The following is an 18,033-nucleotide window of genomic DNA, read 5'->3' as shown; positions in this document are numbered from 1 at the left end:
CTGCAGGGCTAAGAGGGAAAAGCCATATTCAAAATGTCATCCTGCTAATGTTACAGATTACGGTTTTCCTAGCTGCCTATAGATGTGTAAGGGGTACTGTTTGTTTACCAGGCCGCCATGACCCTATTACACAAACCTGTCATCTATTGTGTGGCTAACAGTCTTTTAAACTGCAAATCTGATGCTCTTTAGGGGGCTTTAGGAAAAAAATTCTCACTTTCCACACCATCCTATTTCTCTTGATTTCTTGCCTGTTGTAAGTGGAAGTTGGGATGTGCTGAATTTGCACCAGGGGTGCAAATGCAGGCTCAATTATAAGCATAAAATTAGAGTCTGTTCACCATTAATCAGCCTGGCTAATTGCTATGCACCACCATTAGCCATATGGTGTGAAAGACAGCTTGCTCTCCCCAAGATGAAATTTCTTCATTGCAGACATGAAATAGTGAGGGCCCTGGATTTTAAAATAGCTTGTTTTAGATATTTAATTTCTAAACAACTTTCTGCAGTGCTTTCTATCAAGGCTAACAGCACAATAAAACTTTGCATTTATGTCACAAAAGCTGTATATTTATAGTACATTGGAGCTATGGTAAAGAAGACACAAAATTTAGATAGACAAGAAAGGGCTTGGATGATTCTGTTTTGTTGCAGGCAAAGAAAAAAGAAAAGAAAAAGGAAAAAAAGAGAAAAACACCAGGGAGTTTTGTCTTAGGTGGTTGCAAATTAAAAAAATATATATTTTATTCTGTTGAGAGGGTAACCCCATTGCATGATCTGGCTAAAGAACTTACTGCCATTAGATCATAATTATTGCCTGTCTTTGAGACAAAACCTCTTAGACTTGATGGCATAGAATTCTTTTTGTGGTATTCTGGGAGAGTTTCTGCATTTTTGGTAAGTTGGAATCTATCGTACCAATTATCATTATATTTTGCTAATACTCAGTGGTTAAGTTCTCTAAAAAATATGCCCCCTGCAGGATTTTTTAAAGCAGGAGTCTATAAGGGATTTGATTATATGTGCATCTCAACATCCTGTGTTTAAATGTAAATGGAAAATAGGAACTGTGCTTGGTAGGTGAGTCCTAGTTCCCAGTGCCCCAGGCAGGCCAGGGCAGATTTTCTCTCCTTCCAGTGCACAGGAAGATTTCAGGGGATGGGTGTTCTGTTTAGGAAAGCATTCTTTTTCCATTATCAGTGCCCAACCTCTTGTGGGACCATGAGGTCCCAGGGCAAGCCTGGCCCCTTGAAACAGTCTGTTCTTCCTTACTCTTCTGCTGGCTTATTCTGATTTTGTGCTTCGAATTTCTACCTAAGCACGGTTTTCTTCAGGAAAGCATCTCTGGCCCTTGGTCTGAGTTTTGTCCCCTTGTTATGAATTCCTATTATATCCCATGCTTTTCCTTCATAGTGCCCAGCACATTGTAACCGTGTGCCCAGGACCCGTCCTCCTTTGCTGAGCTAAGAGCTCCTTGAAGGCAGAGAAGTCACTCAGCTTTCCTCTCTGTTAGTTGTCCCATGTGTGAAATGGGGGGAAATTGTTACTTCTCTCCCAGGGTGGTTGTTAGGATTAAATGTTGTAATCCCGGTAAATACTTACCATGGTGCCTGACACAGGAATAGCAGAGGTATTAGCAGTAATATTAGTAGAAGCAGAAGTAGTAATAACAGTGACCCTGTTATCTGCAGCGTCTAGCTATGTACCTGGTACATAGTTGTTCAGAGTGAAAGATGAGAAAAGAACACTGAAGAGTGTTGCCTACTATAACATTAACATACTTTGTTCATTTGAGGTTTGGTGGTTAAGGATGTTTTCATTCATTTTTTTAACACCTGCTATGTGCACAGCACTGTGGAACGCAGGGCCAAAGGACTGGTCTTGGAATAAGAGGGTTTACAGGTTAGCCTGGGAGATGCGACCTATTAGCAGGAGGCCACACTGCAGTGTAGACAGGGTTGTCTGTGATGAGGGGTGAAGTGAAAGATGGTGGCTGTTCTGAGAAGGGAGGATGTACCTGCAGGTGGGTAGTAGCTGTAGGTATGGGGGGGGGTGAGATAGGACAAGAGTTTTAGAGGGTATATGAAAAAGTGTCTGGGTCCGTTTGCTGGTGGTCTGGCAGGATTTCTCTGGGGAGAGGATTGCAGGTGGGTCGGCTGCAGCCTGGAGCTGGGAGAGTGTCAGGGTAAAAGATAACTAGCTTTGGAAGTCTTTTCCCAAAGGGGGAGCTGAAGTTATGGGCTTAATGGGATTGGAAAGAGTGGGAGAATAGAAAGAGTAGAGGCCATGGTACATTCTTGGGGAGTGGTCATATATAGCAAGGAGGGAGAGTATATTCAAGAATTAGGAAACAGAACCTTGAGCATACTGGCCATAGCAATAAAAGGAGGGTGTTTCCCTCCCCACCCAAGATGGATCCCTATCTTGGATAAGTGCTGGGGAGATCCTGATGGACTTGAAGAAAGAAAAACACCAGAGAGCCATTGGTGATCTTTGAGAGGAGACATTCAAGTAGGTGCTGAGGCCTGGAAACCAGATTTTATTTAAGGTGGCAAGGAATGTTGGCGACCCTGGCAAGGAGAAAGGTGGGCAGTGAAGAAACTAACTCAAGAGTAAAGGAGAATTTTTTTTTTTTTTAAAAGAGTGGGAAGGCTTGACAATGTTTGTAAACTAAGGGAAAGAGTGAACTTACCCTTATCGGTATTAATCAGACTATTCATATAATTCATGTATCTCATTCTGTAGCCACCTGGGCAAAACAGGAAAGAAAATCTTATTTTCTGTTGTAAAGCTTAGAGATTGAGGTGGTGCTTTTCTCCAGTCGAAGGAGTTCTACTTCTAGGAAGAGATTTCATGTCCCTAAGATGAGGATCTGCAGGTCCCATGACTGGGAAACATGTGAATGTTGCTTGCCCTGATTTATGAAGCTGTGTGTCAGGTCACTAGAGATATGCCACCTGTGTTAGTCTGCTAAGGAAGAGACTCATGCGTTTGATTTTCTCTGGCTGTGCAAAATTGTCTGAGAGATGCACGATCCTGCTGGGGAAAGCAGTTTTGAGTCCTGCTGTTTTGAGTCCACAGTGTTTGTAGGATACCAGGTGCTGGGTACCCACTCCTGTGACAGACCACATTGCCCTCCTGCCACTTGGGTTGCAGGTTGAGAAGGGATGTGAAATAGTAGGCGCCTTGCTCTGTGACAAAGTTAATTAGGAAACTTCAAGTCCCCTGATGGATGCACACTTTAGGGGTCAAACGCCAGGTCTGTGGTTGGCACAGTAAGAGCTTAAGAAACACTGTTTTCAATGGATGAAGATCCATCTGTCACACAGTGATGAGGACATAATTGCACTGAGATTTCTGTCATTAACACAGTAACTTTTCCCTTAAAGTGCTTTCACGTCTGCTGTTCCATGTAGTGTGGTGTTTCAGCCTGAGTGCTCTTCTGCCTTAAACACAAGTGAATCTGTTCTCCCTTTATCCTGTCCTGTTTGATTAATACCTGTCTTATGTGGGGTGGAGGCGGTGCGTCCCTTTCTTGATCTCTCTGAGTTTGGTAGAAGGAATGAGGGGGCAGCTAGGTTTAGACAAGAGATGAAAGAGAAGGGCCAGAAAGACCGTGGTGGGGAAGAAGGACTGGTTTTTGCTCAGCTTGGCTCTGGGCTCAGAACTAGGAAGCAGCAGGGGGATAGATGTCATCTTAGTCTAAAGGAAGACCTTCGTTCCCCAACCTATGGTTGACTTTTCTGGTTTTTTAATAGAAAGTAATATTGCAATACAAAATAGAAGACTGCAGAAGTGTGGAAACAAAATATATCCCCTCCCTCCCTTCCTGCTTCTTATCCTACTCCCTATAGGTTTCTTCTCTGAAGTTTCTCTTCATTTATTCAAAACATATTTCCTGAGGGCCTCCTGTGCCCTGGGCTCTGTTCTAGTTGCTGGGGTTATAGGGGTGAACAAAACAGTCTAAGCCCCTGTCCTCATGGAAAGACAGACAGTAAAGAAACAGACAAATAAATATGGAATACAATGTGATGAGCGCTAGGGAGAAAAGTGAGACAGGATGAGGGAACACTCTGGAGCAGTCAGCCAGGGAAGGGTTTCTAAGGCAGTGACTTTGCCTAGAGATTTGAGTGAAGCGAGGGTGTGAACTGGCCTTGCCACATTCACTCTTCCCCTCCCCTCCCCTTCTCCTTTCACCCCTTCATTTTTTCTCCTAGAAATAGGACCATACCATATATACTATTCAGCAACTTGGCTTTCTCGATTCACAATTTGATTTAGACTTCTTTCCTTGAGAGTGTGTAAAAACCCACCTTCATCCTTTTTAATCCTGCACATAATTCCATATGTACGTGTGTATATATACACACAGAGATGCATACATATATATGTATACACATATATATGTGCATATCTGTATATTTTTAAAGCGGAGCTCATCCCATGGACACTATTTTGTCACCACCCCAGGTACAGAGCAGGACCCAAGATGCCCACTTTGGGAGTGACGATTGTGTGGTGCAGTGACATGACCTCCCCCCAAAAGACAGGAAACCTGTTGGGGGACATTCTTCATGCTTTGCATGAAGTTTTTTTTAATAAGTGTTAGGTGACCTCTGGCCCCTTCATTTTGTTTTCTCTTCTTTCCTTCATTGCCCCCTTTTATTCCTGTTCCATCTTTCCCTGTACACTTCTGTTCTTCACATCTGCCTTTCCCCCTAGGTCCCTTGGGGCACAGCAGAGAGAAATGGTTCTCATTTATGCCATGCTTCAATTCATCTGGCTGTGCTCAAGGGCGTTTTTATTTTAAGGGGATGAAGAAAGACAGTGCTTCAGTCAAAGGACAAGTCTCAGACCTAGTGTGGCTCTTGCTGGGGGGCAGGTGGTTTGGTGTATGGGGTGGGATGGGAGTCGGTCTTCCTTCCACCTGCCGTGCATGCTTTGAGGGTCAGCTTGGCTTCCTCTATCTGTCACCTTCCTATTTTCTTGGATTGTATTTCCCCCAGTACATTACATCATTCTTGAAGTCATTAGATCAATCAATCAATCAATCAATCAATATTCACCTTCTCCCTTCTATTTCAGGCCTTAAGCTACTCATTAGGCAAATGAAATTGACAGCTTCTTCCTTTATTAAGCATATGGCTTAGTGGGGGAGTGGGGTGGAAGAAGAAAGATAGTAACAAAAAAAATACACAAATCTATACATAAGTATATTATTTGCATTGTGTTAAATGCCCTGAAAGGAAAGAACCAGGAGAAAACTGAAGGGTGTCAGGGCCAGCCTCTCCAGAGAAGGAGCGTAGAGGCTGAGCCTCAACAGGCAGTAGAGACTGGCTAACTAGGGAGGGTTGGAGGATGAACAGACCAGGTGGGAAAACCTGCCCAGGCCTGGACCTGAGGTCAGACTGAGTGAGGCATATTGGAGAGATTGAAATTGGCCAGTGAAGTTGGAGCTTGGCAAGTCAGAGGAGAGTGATAGGAGGTTGGGAGGTGGTCTGGCATCATGTCATGCCATAGATCTATTCTAAGTGCTGGGGGAAGCCATTAAAAGGTCTTGGGCAGTGAAGTGACACAGTCCCATTGACACTTTGAAAGATCACTCTGGCTGTTTTAGGCAGTAAAGAGTGGAGGCAGTGAGGCTAGATGGGAGGCCACTGCAGAAGTCCAAGTGAGAAATGAAAGCGATGTGGAGAAGAGGTATGGCAGTGAGGAGAGAGAGAACCAAGCAAGACATGTAGGTTCTACTTTGAAATTGTCATCATACAAGGTAGATGTGTCCCTGGAGCATGTTTAGTCTAGACAGGCCTGGCATGAAGGTTCAGCCATTGGGACTTGACGTTGCCCACTCACTGTTTTGAAAAAAAGGAAAATGATGAGGAGAGATAGGCCTTCCCACCTACTGGTTTTCTCCCTGAGTAAAGGGGATGTGGGTTCTGTGAATAGGTTGGAGACGTGCTGCTTCTGCAGAGCACAGAGAAACTTTGCTCAGGTTTGGAGAAAGAGGAGGTTGGATAAGGAAGGAGCAGGAGGTAATAATGATATTACCCTTCATTGAGCACTTAGGAGGGCATTGTAAAGCCCAGCTTTATACCCTGATTGCCCTGAATCTGTGCCTTGGCACTTGAGGTGGGGATCACAGATGTTCCATTTTACAAATGAGAAAACTAAGACTCTCTGGGAGAGAGTACCTTGCTTAAGATCACATAGGTAGCTCTGTCTGATTCTGGAGCCAGTGTTTTTAACCACATGCTCCTCTGGAAAGCCCTTGATATGAAGGTGTAGGGGATCAGAGTTAAGGGATGATGGGGTTTAGTTTTTAAATTATTATTACTTTTTGGTAAGCATTCCAATCACTGTACTTCTCATTCCCTTGTTTTCTCATCTGTTTCTTGGGTATTGGGATATTTGGGCTTTCTATGTCCATAGTACTGGCATAGCAGAACTTAGGCCTAAGGGAAATAGTTCCCTTTGAATCTGGAAAGGAAAGGCTATAAGGTGGACAGAGTGACTTTTGGCTGGGGCTTTGACAAAGGAGATACAGTTCTTACTATTACTTTCTGAAGATATGAGAGACAAAGAGAATTAACACCAAATTTGGAAGCTGATTCTTTTCTCAGAGATAGAGTTACAGCCAGGAAAGACTACCCAACCAACTTTGGTGAAAGACTCTCTATCCAAAAGTATATTTCTGGGTCCTGAAAATGAAGTTCAATGTTTGGTTGTCTCCAGCAGCTCTCTAAATTTAGGCTCTGTGATTCACTAAGTAAAGTGTGTGTGTGTGTATGTGTGTGTGTGTGTGTGTATGTGTGTGTCTGTGTGCGTGCATCTGTGTCTGTGTAAGAAGGGAGAAAAGTGCATATTTTATTTGTGGTGCATGGCAGTGTATAACACCTGGATAACTTCCTTGCCTCCTTGACTGATCAAACATGTGCTTTTATAGTGTGCCCCTGGGTGTGGAATGACCAGTGCACACATATTTTATTTGCGAACAAGGCTCAGATGGACAGTTTTCCATTGACTGTGGGTAATTTTCAAAAACCTTAATTTTTCACCCCTTACAAGCATCCCAGTTTTACAAAAACTGACAGCCTTATCATCACAGCTGGGGTGGGATTTTGATAGTGGGTGCTTTTCTTGCCTATGGCTGCTTTTTTCCTAACCTAATTAAGAGTGTCCATTGTCAGGGCTGTGGTAGCCTTTGGATCAACTGTCCATAATGCTTCCAGAAAACGTAAATGGTGGCCAGCACAGGACACAGAAGCCAGAGAACGTGTGGATCTCCACTTTCTTTTATCTTGCCTTTTCTTTGTCTTCGTTACTATGTTGTACTTTTATTCTCATGAAGATGGTTCAAAAGCAAACAGTTAGAGCTTTAGGATTTTGGGCAGGCTGGGGTTGAAGGAAACGTCTCTCCTGAAAGAGAAAGGAAAAGAAAAAGGAATCCATTTAATACAAAATGACTGGAGGGGGAGAAATCACTCATACCTCATTATTGACGCGTTCCACACAATTAGTGTGATCTTGAGGGAAGAACGTTTGAGCCACCCACAACCCTGAATATTCTCATTGGGTAGATGTAATAATAATGCATTTCACAGTGAACTCTTCAATACTGCGGGCAGTGATGGGGAGACCCCATCTTAGGGCTGTCAGTCGTGGCTCCAGCAGAGTCCCTCTTCCTCCCTCCTTCTTTGTTCAGGGAGAGGTTAAGCCTGGCCATTAACCCATAGGTGACCCACATAGAATTTTCTGTCCCAGGGATCCGTTGATTGCCAGGTATGGCTTTGTGGTAATTCTAGCATTTGCAACCCAGCAATTTGAACCTTCTGTCTGCCTAAATGATGATTTTACATTGTAATGGTTGTACTAAATCCTTTCGTTTTTGCTCCATAGCCGCTGTTGTGACAAGAAAAGCTGTGGCAACCGAAATGAGACTCCCTCAGATCCAGTGATAATTGACAGGTAGGGACCACTCTACTTTCACTGGATTCTTATTCCTCATTATAATGAAACACCTGCCTTGTGTCGCTCATGGGCAAGGGGTAGGAATGCATGTGGCCGAAATTTGCCTGTTGGTCATGACTAAGCTGCGCCGAGCTCTTGCGATTCCTGGGAAAACCATATGGAATGTTCTTTGGAGGCCCGTTTTCTTGGATTGCTTCGGTTTTGTGTATGATTCATGCTCTTAAAGGAATATTTCTTTCTTTCCTGACTTTCTGTGGCTCAATCCTCATGCTGTGCCAGGAAGCTTCAGAAATAAAATAATAATAGTTTGTGATTTATGAAATGTGGTTGGGTGCTTATAAATATTTAACTTTTATTTGAAAAATGTTTGAATCATTATCACTTTTAGCTACAGTAGTTCTGTTGGACGTAATCCATCTACATTTTAAGGTTTTATTTATGCATAAAAGCAGTTTTAAAGAGATCTGTGAACCAAGACTTTCTACCGTTATCTCCCGCATTTGATGGTAGCTCATACTGTATTATAAGTTGATTAATTTATCCTGCTTGTCTTAATTATTGTGTTTTTCAACAGATCCATATTACTAATCTGACATGACCAAGTAAATCACTATAGAACAATAAATTTGTTTTAGTTGTTTGGTGCAGTTTGGAGTCAGTGTGTGCACATATTATGCAAAGTCGCATTCCAAATATTCATTTTACATTTTAATTATTGAAATTCATTGTACAGAAACATGAGAAACCATGTTTCAATGTATGAGAAACCATTTGTTACATAGCATTACTCATTGAGAGTTAAATGGCCTGGAAGGTTTATAGATACTGTCAGTTGTCAGTGAGGAAAAGAGCTAGCTAGCATCCTCCAGTAGCTGGAAAAGAGTCTTGCAAATTAGACTGACAGATCCCTCATTGAGGAAATGAACAGCTGACCAAAAGTTCCTTTTTGGGTTTGGAAATACTGATTAAAAACAAACAACCCTATCCATCTGTGTTTCCAATTCTTTACCTTTTGGGGGCTTACTTTCTTGTTTTTCAGTTAACTGAAAAACTGCTTCATCGTAATTTATGTCAAAACATTGATTTATTGATTTTGACTTATGTGGTTCCACAAGCTTCAACCCAATTTTGATTGCCAAGTAGCTTTCTAAAGCTTACATTTCAATTAGACATCTTAACTAAGTATATCTCTAATATTCACCCAAAGCATACACCTTTGCTTGATAACTGAGTAGTAATACACTTGATTCAAAGCGAACACGTGTGAATGTTCACTATGCAGTGAGTTGCGCGTGGTGCCCGTGGTGTTAGAGTAGCATGTTTATCTGCGAGAGCAGACATGCCAGTCATGTGATTCCTTCTCCTGCAGTGGAAGATAAATCTTCAAATGAAAAAGGTCAAAAATAAATATAACCTTTATGCTGTTTTGTTTTATTTAAATACATCTCCTCAAAAAACCATTTGTTATTTTGAGCAAGTTTTTCTTATGCTTCTGTTAAAAAGAAAGTGTTGTGATCAAAGGACCAGCCCAAATATTCCCCAAAACTTGGAAACTGTAAGCATTTTGTTCTGCCGCACAGTTCCTTTTGGTTTAGATGATGGCAAGAACTGTACCTTGCCACCCGCAATGAAAACATTTTTTTTTTTTTTGCTTGTGAATGGGTTAAGCTTTTAAGTTTTTCATTTGGTTTTAAGCCGTGACTCTGATATAGAAGGTTGATATGACTGTGGTTTGAATAACATTTGATTTTGACCTGTTCTTGCGGGTTGCGATGGCATAAGAAACTTGACTCAGCAGCGCTGTAATTAGCCCGGCCCCGTGTTTTTGAAACAGGATTGTGTTACCTGGATTGCATTAGTGTGGCTTCTATTGTTGCCGCCTTGCATCTGTCCCAGTAGGGTACTTAAAACCTTTTCTTGGCTGGGGTAGTTCAAACAATTTAGGCAAAATAAGTATGCACTTTATACTGTTGGTGGCTTTAGAGATATTGCTCATGACATTTATCCTTTTCATTTTTTTTTCTTTTTGGTTTGACAAAGTAGAAAACAGTGTGTAACCAACGTTGGTCCCTTAAGAGAGGAGTATTTTAAAAACGGCTGAAACCCAGTGTATCTGCAGAAATCTCAACATATGTTTATTTGCTGGCGATTGCCACTGTCTCCCATGAACTGTCTTTTCAAGCAGTGATGCCAGCTGATATGCAAAACCCCATTTAGCTATTTTTATTTGCATCTGAGTTTTCAGAATTTATTTGTCCTTGAGTCTGCCAAAGGTTTTAAAAGCTCCGGTCCTGTCTATGCTGATAGGCGAAACTTTCATTTTTAACAACGAGAGAAGAAAATAACAACAAGAAAAGAACTTACACAAGGAAGGGCAAAATAGAAAAGATTTTTCAATTCCATGATATTGCTGCAAAGGAAAAAAAAAATGACGGCAACCGTGTTTGAATTTCATAGTTTCCAATTTGATTCTATATTACTGATTGCATAATATCTGCGTTACGTGCTTAGGGTTTGATTTGCTTTCAGATTTATGGATGTGAATCCCTGCATATTTTGCAAAAATAGGTTATGGCGCCTGCATTCAGTAGCAATGGTAACTGTTTTTACAAGATGCATACAATGTGCAATTATAGAGCTGAAGATACAGGCAATCACTGTGTTAGGATTTAGCATAGTTTTAACACGAAGTCACCTTTTGGGCACCAATAATTTTTAGCTCCCTTTGCTTGTCCTTCGGATTTTGGAAGAACACTGCTATTTTTATCAGTCAAAAGACTTTTAGCAGTGGTTATTCAGGAAAACTATTTATAGGATAGATAGAAGAGGTTTTCTGGTCATACGGTAGTGGTGCAGGGTAAGCTATTTCTGTGTTAAATTTTGGCTGTATTATTCGCTGCTAGTGACTTGGGGACATCAGCTTGGCATATTTCATCAGAAAAGTGGAATTAACAAAATCAGCAGTTGCATATCGATTTAGAAAATGGGTTTCTACTTCCTTCTTTTATCATAGCATGCAACCAAGTAAGAAAAATATGACCCAAATTCTTTCTACATTTGTGAAAATTTGTCAAGTCATTTCAGAAAAGTTGAGAGGACAATTTCTGTAAATGTAGAAGGTATGCATGTAAAGTTGACTGCTAGGTTGTATTCCTGCCCGATGCCAAGTGGCTTGATTAAGAATTATAAAGACCAGGCTGTGCCCAATGATCCAGATATTCAGGCTGTGTAGACATGGAAAAAGTCAAATGCATTATGTTTAATAACTGATGACCAGGAACTAATAACAGCAAATTTCATTATCATTGAGGTAAACGGCTATGTGTGGTAATTATTGTTAAAGTAAAAAGTAAAAACTGACTTGCTGTTATTAAATTAAGGTGGAGATTGATTTAACATATTCGCACAGTAACTCATATTTGAATTTAAAAGGTTTGCAATAAAATTCGTGTTTAGAAATTGAATAAATTGTAGTTTTATTACCACATTGCATATCCTTGTGTCCTAACCTTTTTCCTTGGAGTTATCTTAGTTCAATAAATAAAACCTCATTAGACTATTCCCATTTCAACGAGTTTATTAAATTTTGCAGGAGTAATTAGCATAAGCTGTGCTAATTTTTCTGGAAGACTAATGAGGGAGGTTCTTAATTAGGTTTACTTTGTAAGAATCAGAAAAGATGATAATGACAAAAGTCACACAGGGTAGTCTGAATTGGGAACCCAGTTTTTCTGAATCTAAAAAAAAAACCTTCCATTTTCTATGTGGAAACTTTTTTATAAATACTTGGACTGAATATCTGAAGTATGCAGACTGTTATTCCGTATCTACTTAGAATTACCAGCCATTCTTGATTTGCTTCACAAAACTCTTTATTTTCCTATCCTTGGCTCGCTAAAGTATCTTTGAGCAATGACATGGATGGATACAGATGGTATTACAAAAACATTTCTTTCTCCAAATTATACTATAGGATTCCTTTCACACAGAGCCCCGAAGTTTCCGGCCAGATTTGTTTTGCTCATTTCCGGTAGGGCAGGGTAGGGTACAGCTCAATATTTGTTTGTTTGGTTTTTCAATTTAGGATCAGTGTGATTGATGAAATAGACTAAGTAAAGGGAGAAAAGAAGTCCTCAATTCTTCGTGTCCTTGTGCTGTGGATCCTGAGCAGTTAACAAGTGGAATTTTCTCTTTTAATAAATAGAAATAATAAAGGGTGACATCCTCCCTCAAATTATGTTTTCCTGTCTCCTGTGAATTTAGACATAGTCCTTCTGAGATATAATGTGGCTTGAGTAACCTGCAAGTTCTGAGTTCTTCACAGCCAGTATTAAAAACATGGATTTTTAAAGCCTGTTGACCAATACAACTCTAAAAATTTTGCATTTGCTTACTATAACTTTAACAGATTTGTCTTTCTTTTCCATTTATGAGATCCCTGTATCTGTGTTTGAGATGTAAGCCTTGTGATGCAACATTTTAAAAAATACATGAATTTTATAACATGAGAAACCTAGCTTGTTTAGAATTACTGCTCTTCAGGCCACACTTACCCGAGGATGTCCCAAAAAGCAATAAAAGCCTGCATCTGTCTTTTCCAGGATGTCTAAAGATTTTCCACATCTAGATCACTTTCACTTAGGTAACACAAGTTGGGTTTGTGTTATGATTATTGTCTGAAAGAGAATATTCAGGAGTAAAAATAATAGAATGCTTATTTTACCTGTTAAATTGACATGACATACATCATATGAACAGCTTAATCATTAAGGGTTTTTCAGAGAAAAAAATTTATTTAAGATCCATTCTCAACTAAAAGGCACAAATGCTGCGATTCTGTGACTGAACTTTTTAGAAAAGTCCAGTGTTGTCTTATCAACATCTAATATCCTGATTAAATTGGCCCAATGTATTTATATAAGATAGATGTTCATCTGTATAATAGGAAGACAATGGTAAAACTTTAGAATTACCATAGAATAGGGTGGGGCATATAATAAAGTCTTCAACTATATGAACATAGCATATACTTTTATTAAAGTTGCAAATGAGGCTTTTTTTGTCAGTTTCATTTCATTGATCTTTCAACTCTTATTATTTTGGTCTCTACCCAGTGTTTAGAAGGGCCAACCACTAAACATAATCACACTGTAAGGTACACAAACTGCTGTCTGGAGTGTGAACAACCAGGGTGCAAATGCATTTGTTGGAGTTCTGATAAGCCTTTATACCATCTGATTTCCTGACCTTGATTGCTCGGTAAAAATAAAAGAAGGAGGAATTCACCCCTTAAAATTGCCTCAGGCAGGATAATTGCTGTCTTCTCGGTTGGATTGAGAGGTTTGCATTTTTCCAAAAGTGAAAAGCCAGTGTCGACATTGAGCATGAATTTATGGTTGTTTATTAACCCTAGTGTATTTAAACATTTGTTTTCTCAGTGGGAATTCCTATGTGATTATTAGCGATGAGGCTTATGTGAGAGAGTATCATTCTAAATTTTATCACATATCAGATAATACCATTCTGAATATGAGATGAGCCCTGTACATTTGTGTGCAGTTTACTACCATGATAAGAAAATAACGAATACAATAAGCTAATAGCAGTCTGTATTCCATTTGCTATCAGCTATTCCCAAATACACAGCCAGGATACATTAAAATGCATTTCAAATATGCTGACAATATATCATAATGCAAAGTACTTTTACATGGTATAATACTACTGCAGACACTGTATAATGAACAACAGTGGTTTTCCTGTAAAGGAAATAATGGCAGCAACTTCCAAGAAATGTATTTAACGAAGCTTCAGAGAATCAGCAGTGTATGTGTGACTGGCCCGGGTGTCTGCTCGTGGTGTGGGTTTTTATCCCATGTCATCATAACTTTGCTTTTGTAACAGTTTTGGAAAAATACAGAAATGCAGTACAAACTCCCCTGTGTGTCATCTAGCAACTTTGTGTAGTCAGTTTGTGATGAGAATATATCACTATATTAAATATGCTTTTGCTTTTCTAAAAGAAGTTACTTAGAATGGGAAAAAAACCCATCCCTCCCCAAGTGCAAACTCTCCATTGATAAATTCCCCTCTCTCCTCCCTACTGCCAGCACCTGACCAAACTCTCTAACAAAAATTGACCAGATTTTAAAAACTCCATTTAGAGTTTCCTTCATATAAAGAGATGGTATTTTAGTCATTTTAATTTGCATGGGGCATTAGCTGAAATAGACTACTAATTTTTCATTCTCTCCTATCCCCTGTCCCATCCTTCCTTTTATAAACCGTGTAACTATATCCTGTCCTGGACAATATAAAAGTGACCTAAATACTCCAATTGCAATCAATGAAATATGGTGAACAGTACAGGTTTGTTTTTGGTTGCTTACTGCCTTTAAAGGTGTGGGTAGATGAAGATAAATCTCCCTTGAAAACTCTCCAGTTACAAGCCTTTGTCCAGAAGCAAATGAAGGTTTTAACGTTACAGTACTTATTGTAATAGAATTTTAATTGCCTTAATCCTGCTAAAGTGTGAAGCTGAGTGTGTGTGTGTGTGTGTGTGTGTGTGTGTGTGTGTGTGTGTTTTCTTCATGGGGAGGGGAATCAAGCCAAAAAAAAAAAACCCTGCATATTTTCAATGGGGGGGTGGGGGTCACATACGGTAAATGATGCAAACTTAATGAACCTGATTCTGGGGAAAAGAATGCCACTGGCGTTTCATCCGTGCAATATATACTCCACTTTCAGTGGGAACAGAGTGGTCTTTGCTGTGCTTTGGGGATTTTTATTTTTGAAGGTGAAGTGCTTCGTTTCAGTTCCAAACTTGCCTGAGAACCCTACTTTGGAAAGACTTAACTAGACAAGCTGGCAAATTATATAGCTTGATCCCACACAATAACCTCCAAAATGGCACTCGGTAACTATACCATCCTGCTAACTGTTTGAGGCACAATAGTTTTGTAATATAATATAAAGTAATAGTGTTAGCCAACACATCTTTAATAAGATATTGTTCGTGCCTTTGCCATATGCTACAGAGCAGCCTCTCACTCGGTGGGCCTTTTGATTCCTCTCAATAAGATTATTTCAAATACTCTAATCCTGAATCATTGACATGAATACAAAAGCCTAGTGACATCTAATAGATGCCTCTTAGCTTTGCTTTTCCTCTTGTTCCTTTCCTTTTTCTTCTCTTTTTACCTGACAAAAAGCTTATAGACACTTGGGCTCTGTCTCTCAGTAGCAGCATGGGGGGCTCCTCATGAAGTATAAAGGAGGAAAAAGGACTGACAGAGGCCCGATAAGCTACAGAGTGAAGGACCATAGATTAAAAGTAAATGCCAGTAAATCCTACCCTGTACACTTACTTGTTCTTTTATTGTTTTCTTTAACACTTTCAGTGCCAGGGCAGGGAAAGAAGAGAAAATAATAATCAAATTGCACATTGCATTTTTCACCGGGACGTGGTCACTGTACATCCCGTGTAGAGTTTTCTCAGATTTTGGTTCATGTAAAGTTTGTAGTGGTTAAAAAAAAAAATGCTTCTTGCTCATTTGCTGCTCTACTGACCAAATATTGATACTATGTGTGTGGGGAGGTGGGTGAGTAGATCAGAAGAGCCCTGCTACAGGGTGTGAACACTCATGACCTGGCATTTCAGGATTCAAAGAACTTTTTCTTGTCTTTCTTAATCAATGAATTGGAAATTAGCAAAGGGAAATGTTGGGATGTTTTGCTCCATGGCATTACCTGCTTCGTTTTCTTATGGTCTCTGTCCCTGCTAGTGTCCTGAATATGCTGCCTGAACGGGACAGTGCTCTCCACTCAGGCTGACAACTTTTTTGATGGTCGGATGTTGTTTTCTCCTCCATCTTTCCAGAGCAACCATGATTTGACTAATGCTTTCCTCCCACCCCCACTTTATCTGAATATCAGGCAATCATGCTATTTGCAGTTTATTTATTATTGTTCAATAGAACAATAATTTTCTATTTTTAACATGCTTCTCTTTTATTAGTATTCTGATCTGTTAGTAATGTCTTAAAACACCATTTTTAGTGTCTTGACTGCAATATGGGTTGATGTTTCCTAACAAAATGGAAAGTAAGTTTGAAGAACTTTGGCCCTGCATCAGGTTTAGTTACTCTCACACCTACTTTCCCTCTCTCTCTCTCTCTCTCTCTCTCTCTCTCTCTCTCTTTACAAAGACAAAATCAAAGATGTGTAAAATGAGAAATCTTTTTGCTATTTATTAGAAAGTTCTTTAGAAAAGATAGTTGGTTATCTTTGACACTATTATAAGCAGTATTGAAAACCCATGATTCGCTATACAATCTTGGTGTTTTCTTAAAGCCAGATGACAATCTCAGATGAATGCTGTACATCTCAAAATATCTTTAAAAAACAGAGTCCTTCTTTCTGTGGCTGTAGGAGTGGGGGTGTCCAATTCTGGATATTCATATATTCTCTGAAAGACCTGCATCTGAATCCTGGCCTATGAGCACCTTAACACAATACGAACAACATCTTTGACCATTATGAGTTATAGTCACTATGTTTGAATGGTACTTGAAAGTTTCAGAGATCTTTATGGTATAATATTTCAGAGAATTCTTTTCATACAAATGTGAGGGTACCCATTAACTCCATTTTACAGTGGGTAATCTGAGGCGCATAGCTTAAGGAAATTAGTGAGAAAGCAAGTGATTAGAATCCCATCTCTTAGCTCTCAGCTTGATTTTTTCCCCCTCCTCAATTGCCCAGTAAAAAAACAAAACAAAACAAAACAAAACTGTTTTCAGTATTTCATGTAGTCTCACTTATGTTTCTTGGTATCCACAATTTATCTTTCCTATGTATTAATTTAAACCTTTGTATCTAAACAATATTTCTTAGTAGATCTGGCAGTTAGCTTTTGGGATTAAAATAATAATAATATGACATATAAATTGTTGAATCTGTTGCTGGGCCAATATTTGAGTTCTCATGCCCTCATCTATTTTGATGAGTAAACCATTGCGTGTTTTATTGAGAACAAACAGACACTCATCCAAGAGAAATCTGGGACAAGGCAGAGTATGATGGAAAAGGCATAGATTTAGATTAGCTGAGGCTCAGATCCCCTCACTGCTACTTACCAATACTTGAGCCTCAGGGGGTTCAGTTTTCCCACCTTTAAAATGGGAAAAGTCATTTCAAGTTTGAAGACTTGTGAGGGTTAAAATATCTAGCACAGGGCTTGGCACATATTAGGTGCTTTGAAGTCAGGTAGCTCTTGAAATTTGAACATAATATATTCTGTGTGGATTGTTATTCTTACTGTGATGATTGCCATGAGACTTTTCAAAATTTTTATTTGTTTAAGTAATCTCTACACCCAAATGGGGCTCAAAGGCTACCCTCTGATCAAGAGTCACATGGTCTTCCGACTGAGCCAGACAGGCACCCCACCATGGGACTTTCTTACAAGCAGAATTACCTTACTGAAGCTTATCGTGGTAACTAAGTCCCCTTGGATGAGGACTTGTTCATTTTTTTTCTTTCCACAAATATTTATTGAGCCTCTACTCTCCGCCAGTCACTCCTTTTCAGGGTTGGGGCTCTACGGAGAAGACACATGTTGTTCCTGCTCTCATGGAGCTCTCAGCACCTCAGAGTTGGGAAAAAAAAAATTCCAGTGATTTGGAATGTGAAGTGTAAACAAAGAATTTATTGATTTTTTTTTTTAAATAGAAGACTGCTATTTTAGATGAGGATTATGATGCAGAGAAAAAATATCCCTGGGTGGAAGTTGCCTTTTACCTTTTACTCAGTGCTGTTGAACTTGGGGCTTTGTTGCCGCTCCAAAACAGTCTACACATTGGTTGTGGTGTCAGACCACCTTGGATCAAATCTCAGCCCTGCCAGTGTTAACCTTGGGGCTGCTGGCGGATCATTTAACTTTCCTAAGCCTCGGTTTCTTCATCCGTAAGACCGGAATAAGGGGACCCACTAGTTTCTTCTTTATAGGGTTGTGGTGAGGACTAAGTAGATAATACGTGGAGAGTACTTAGCACAATACCTGGC

The 18,033-nt window shown here is 39.8% G+C and overlaps 1 protein-coding gene across 8 annotated transcripts in view; it reads left to right on the top strand.

The window, feature by feature from the left end:
• The window catches only part of EBF1 (EBF transcription factor 1), a 392,556-nt gene that overhangs the window by 17,180 nt on the left and 357,343 nt on the right, over window positions 1-18,033 (top strand). For all 8 annotated transcript variants that reach the window (XM_058721706.1, XM_058721698.1, XM_058721690.1 and 5 more), the window contains exon 6: window positions 7,897-7,965. In XM_058721706.1, the coding sequence (XP_058577689.1) occupies window positions 7,897-7,965 (69 nt within the window). The remainder of the gene's footprint in view (window positions 1-7,896; window positions 7,966-18,033) is intronic.

Source organism: Neofelis nebulosa, chromosome 1 (genome assembly GCF_028018385.1).
Source record: "Neofelis nebulosa isolate mNeoNeb1 chromosome 1, mNeoNeb1.pri, whole genome shotgun sequence".
Taxonomy (NCBI): domain Eukaryota; kingdom Metazoa; phylum Chordata; class Mammalia; order Carnivora; family Felidae; genus Neofelis; species Neofelis nebulosa.
Note: the sequence above shows the minus strand (reverse complement) of the source record. Positions and strands in the feature narration are given on the sequence as shown.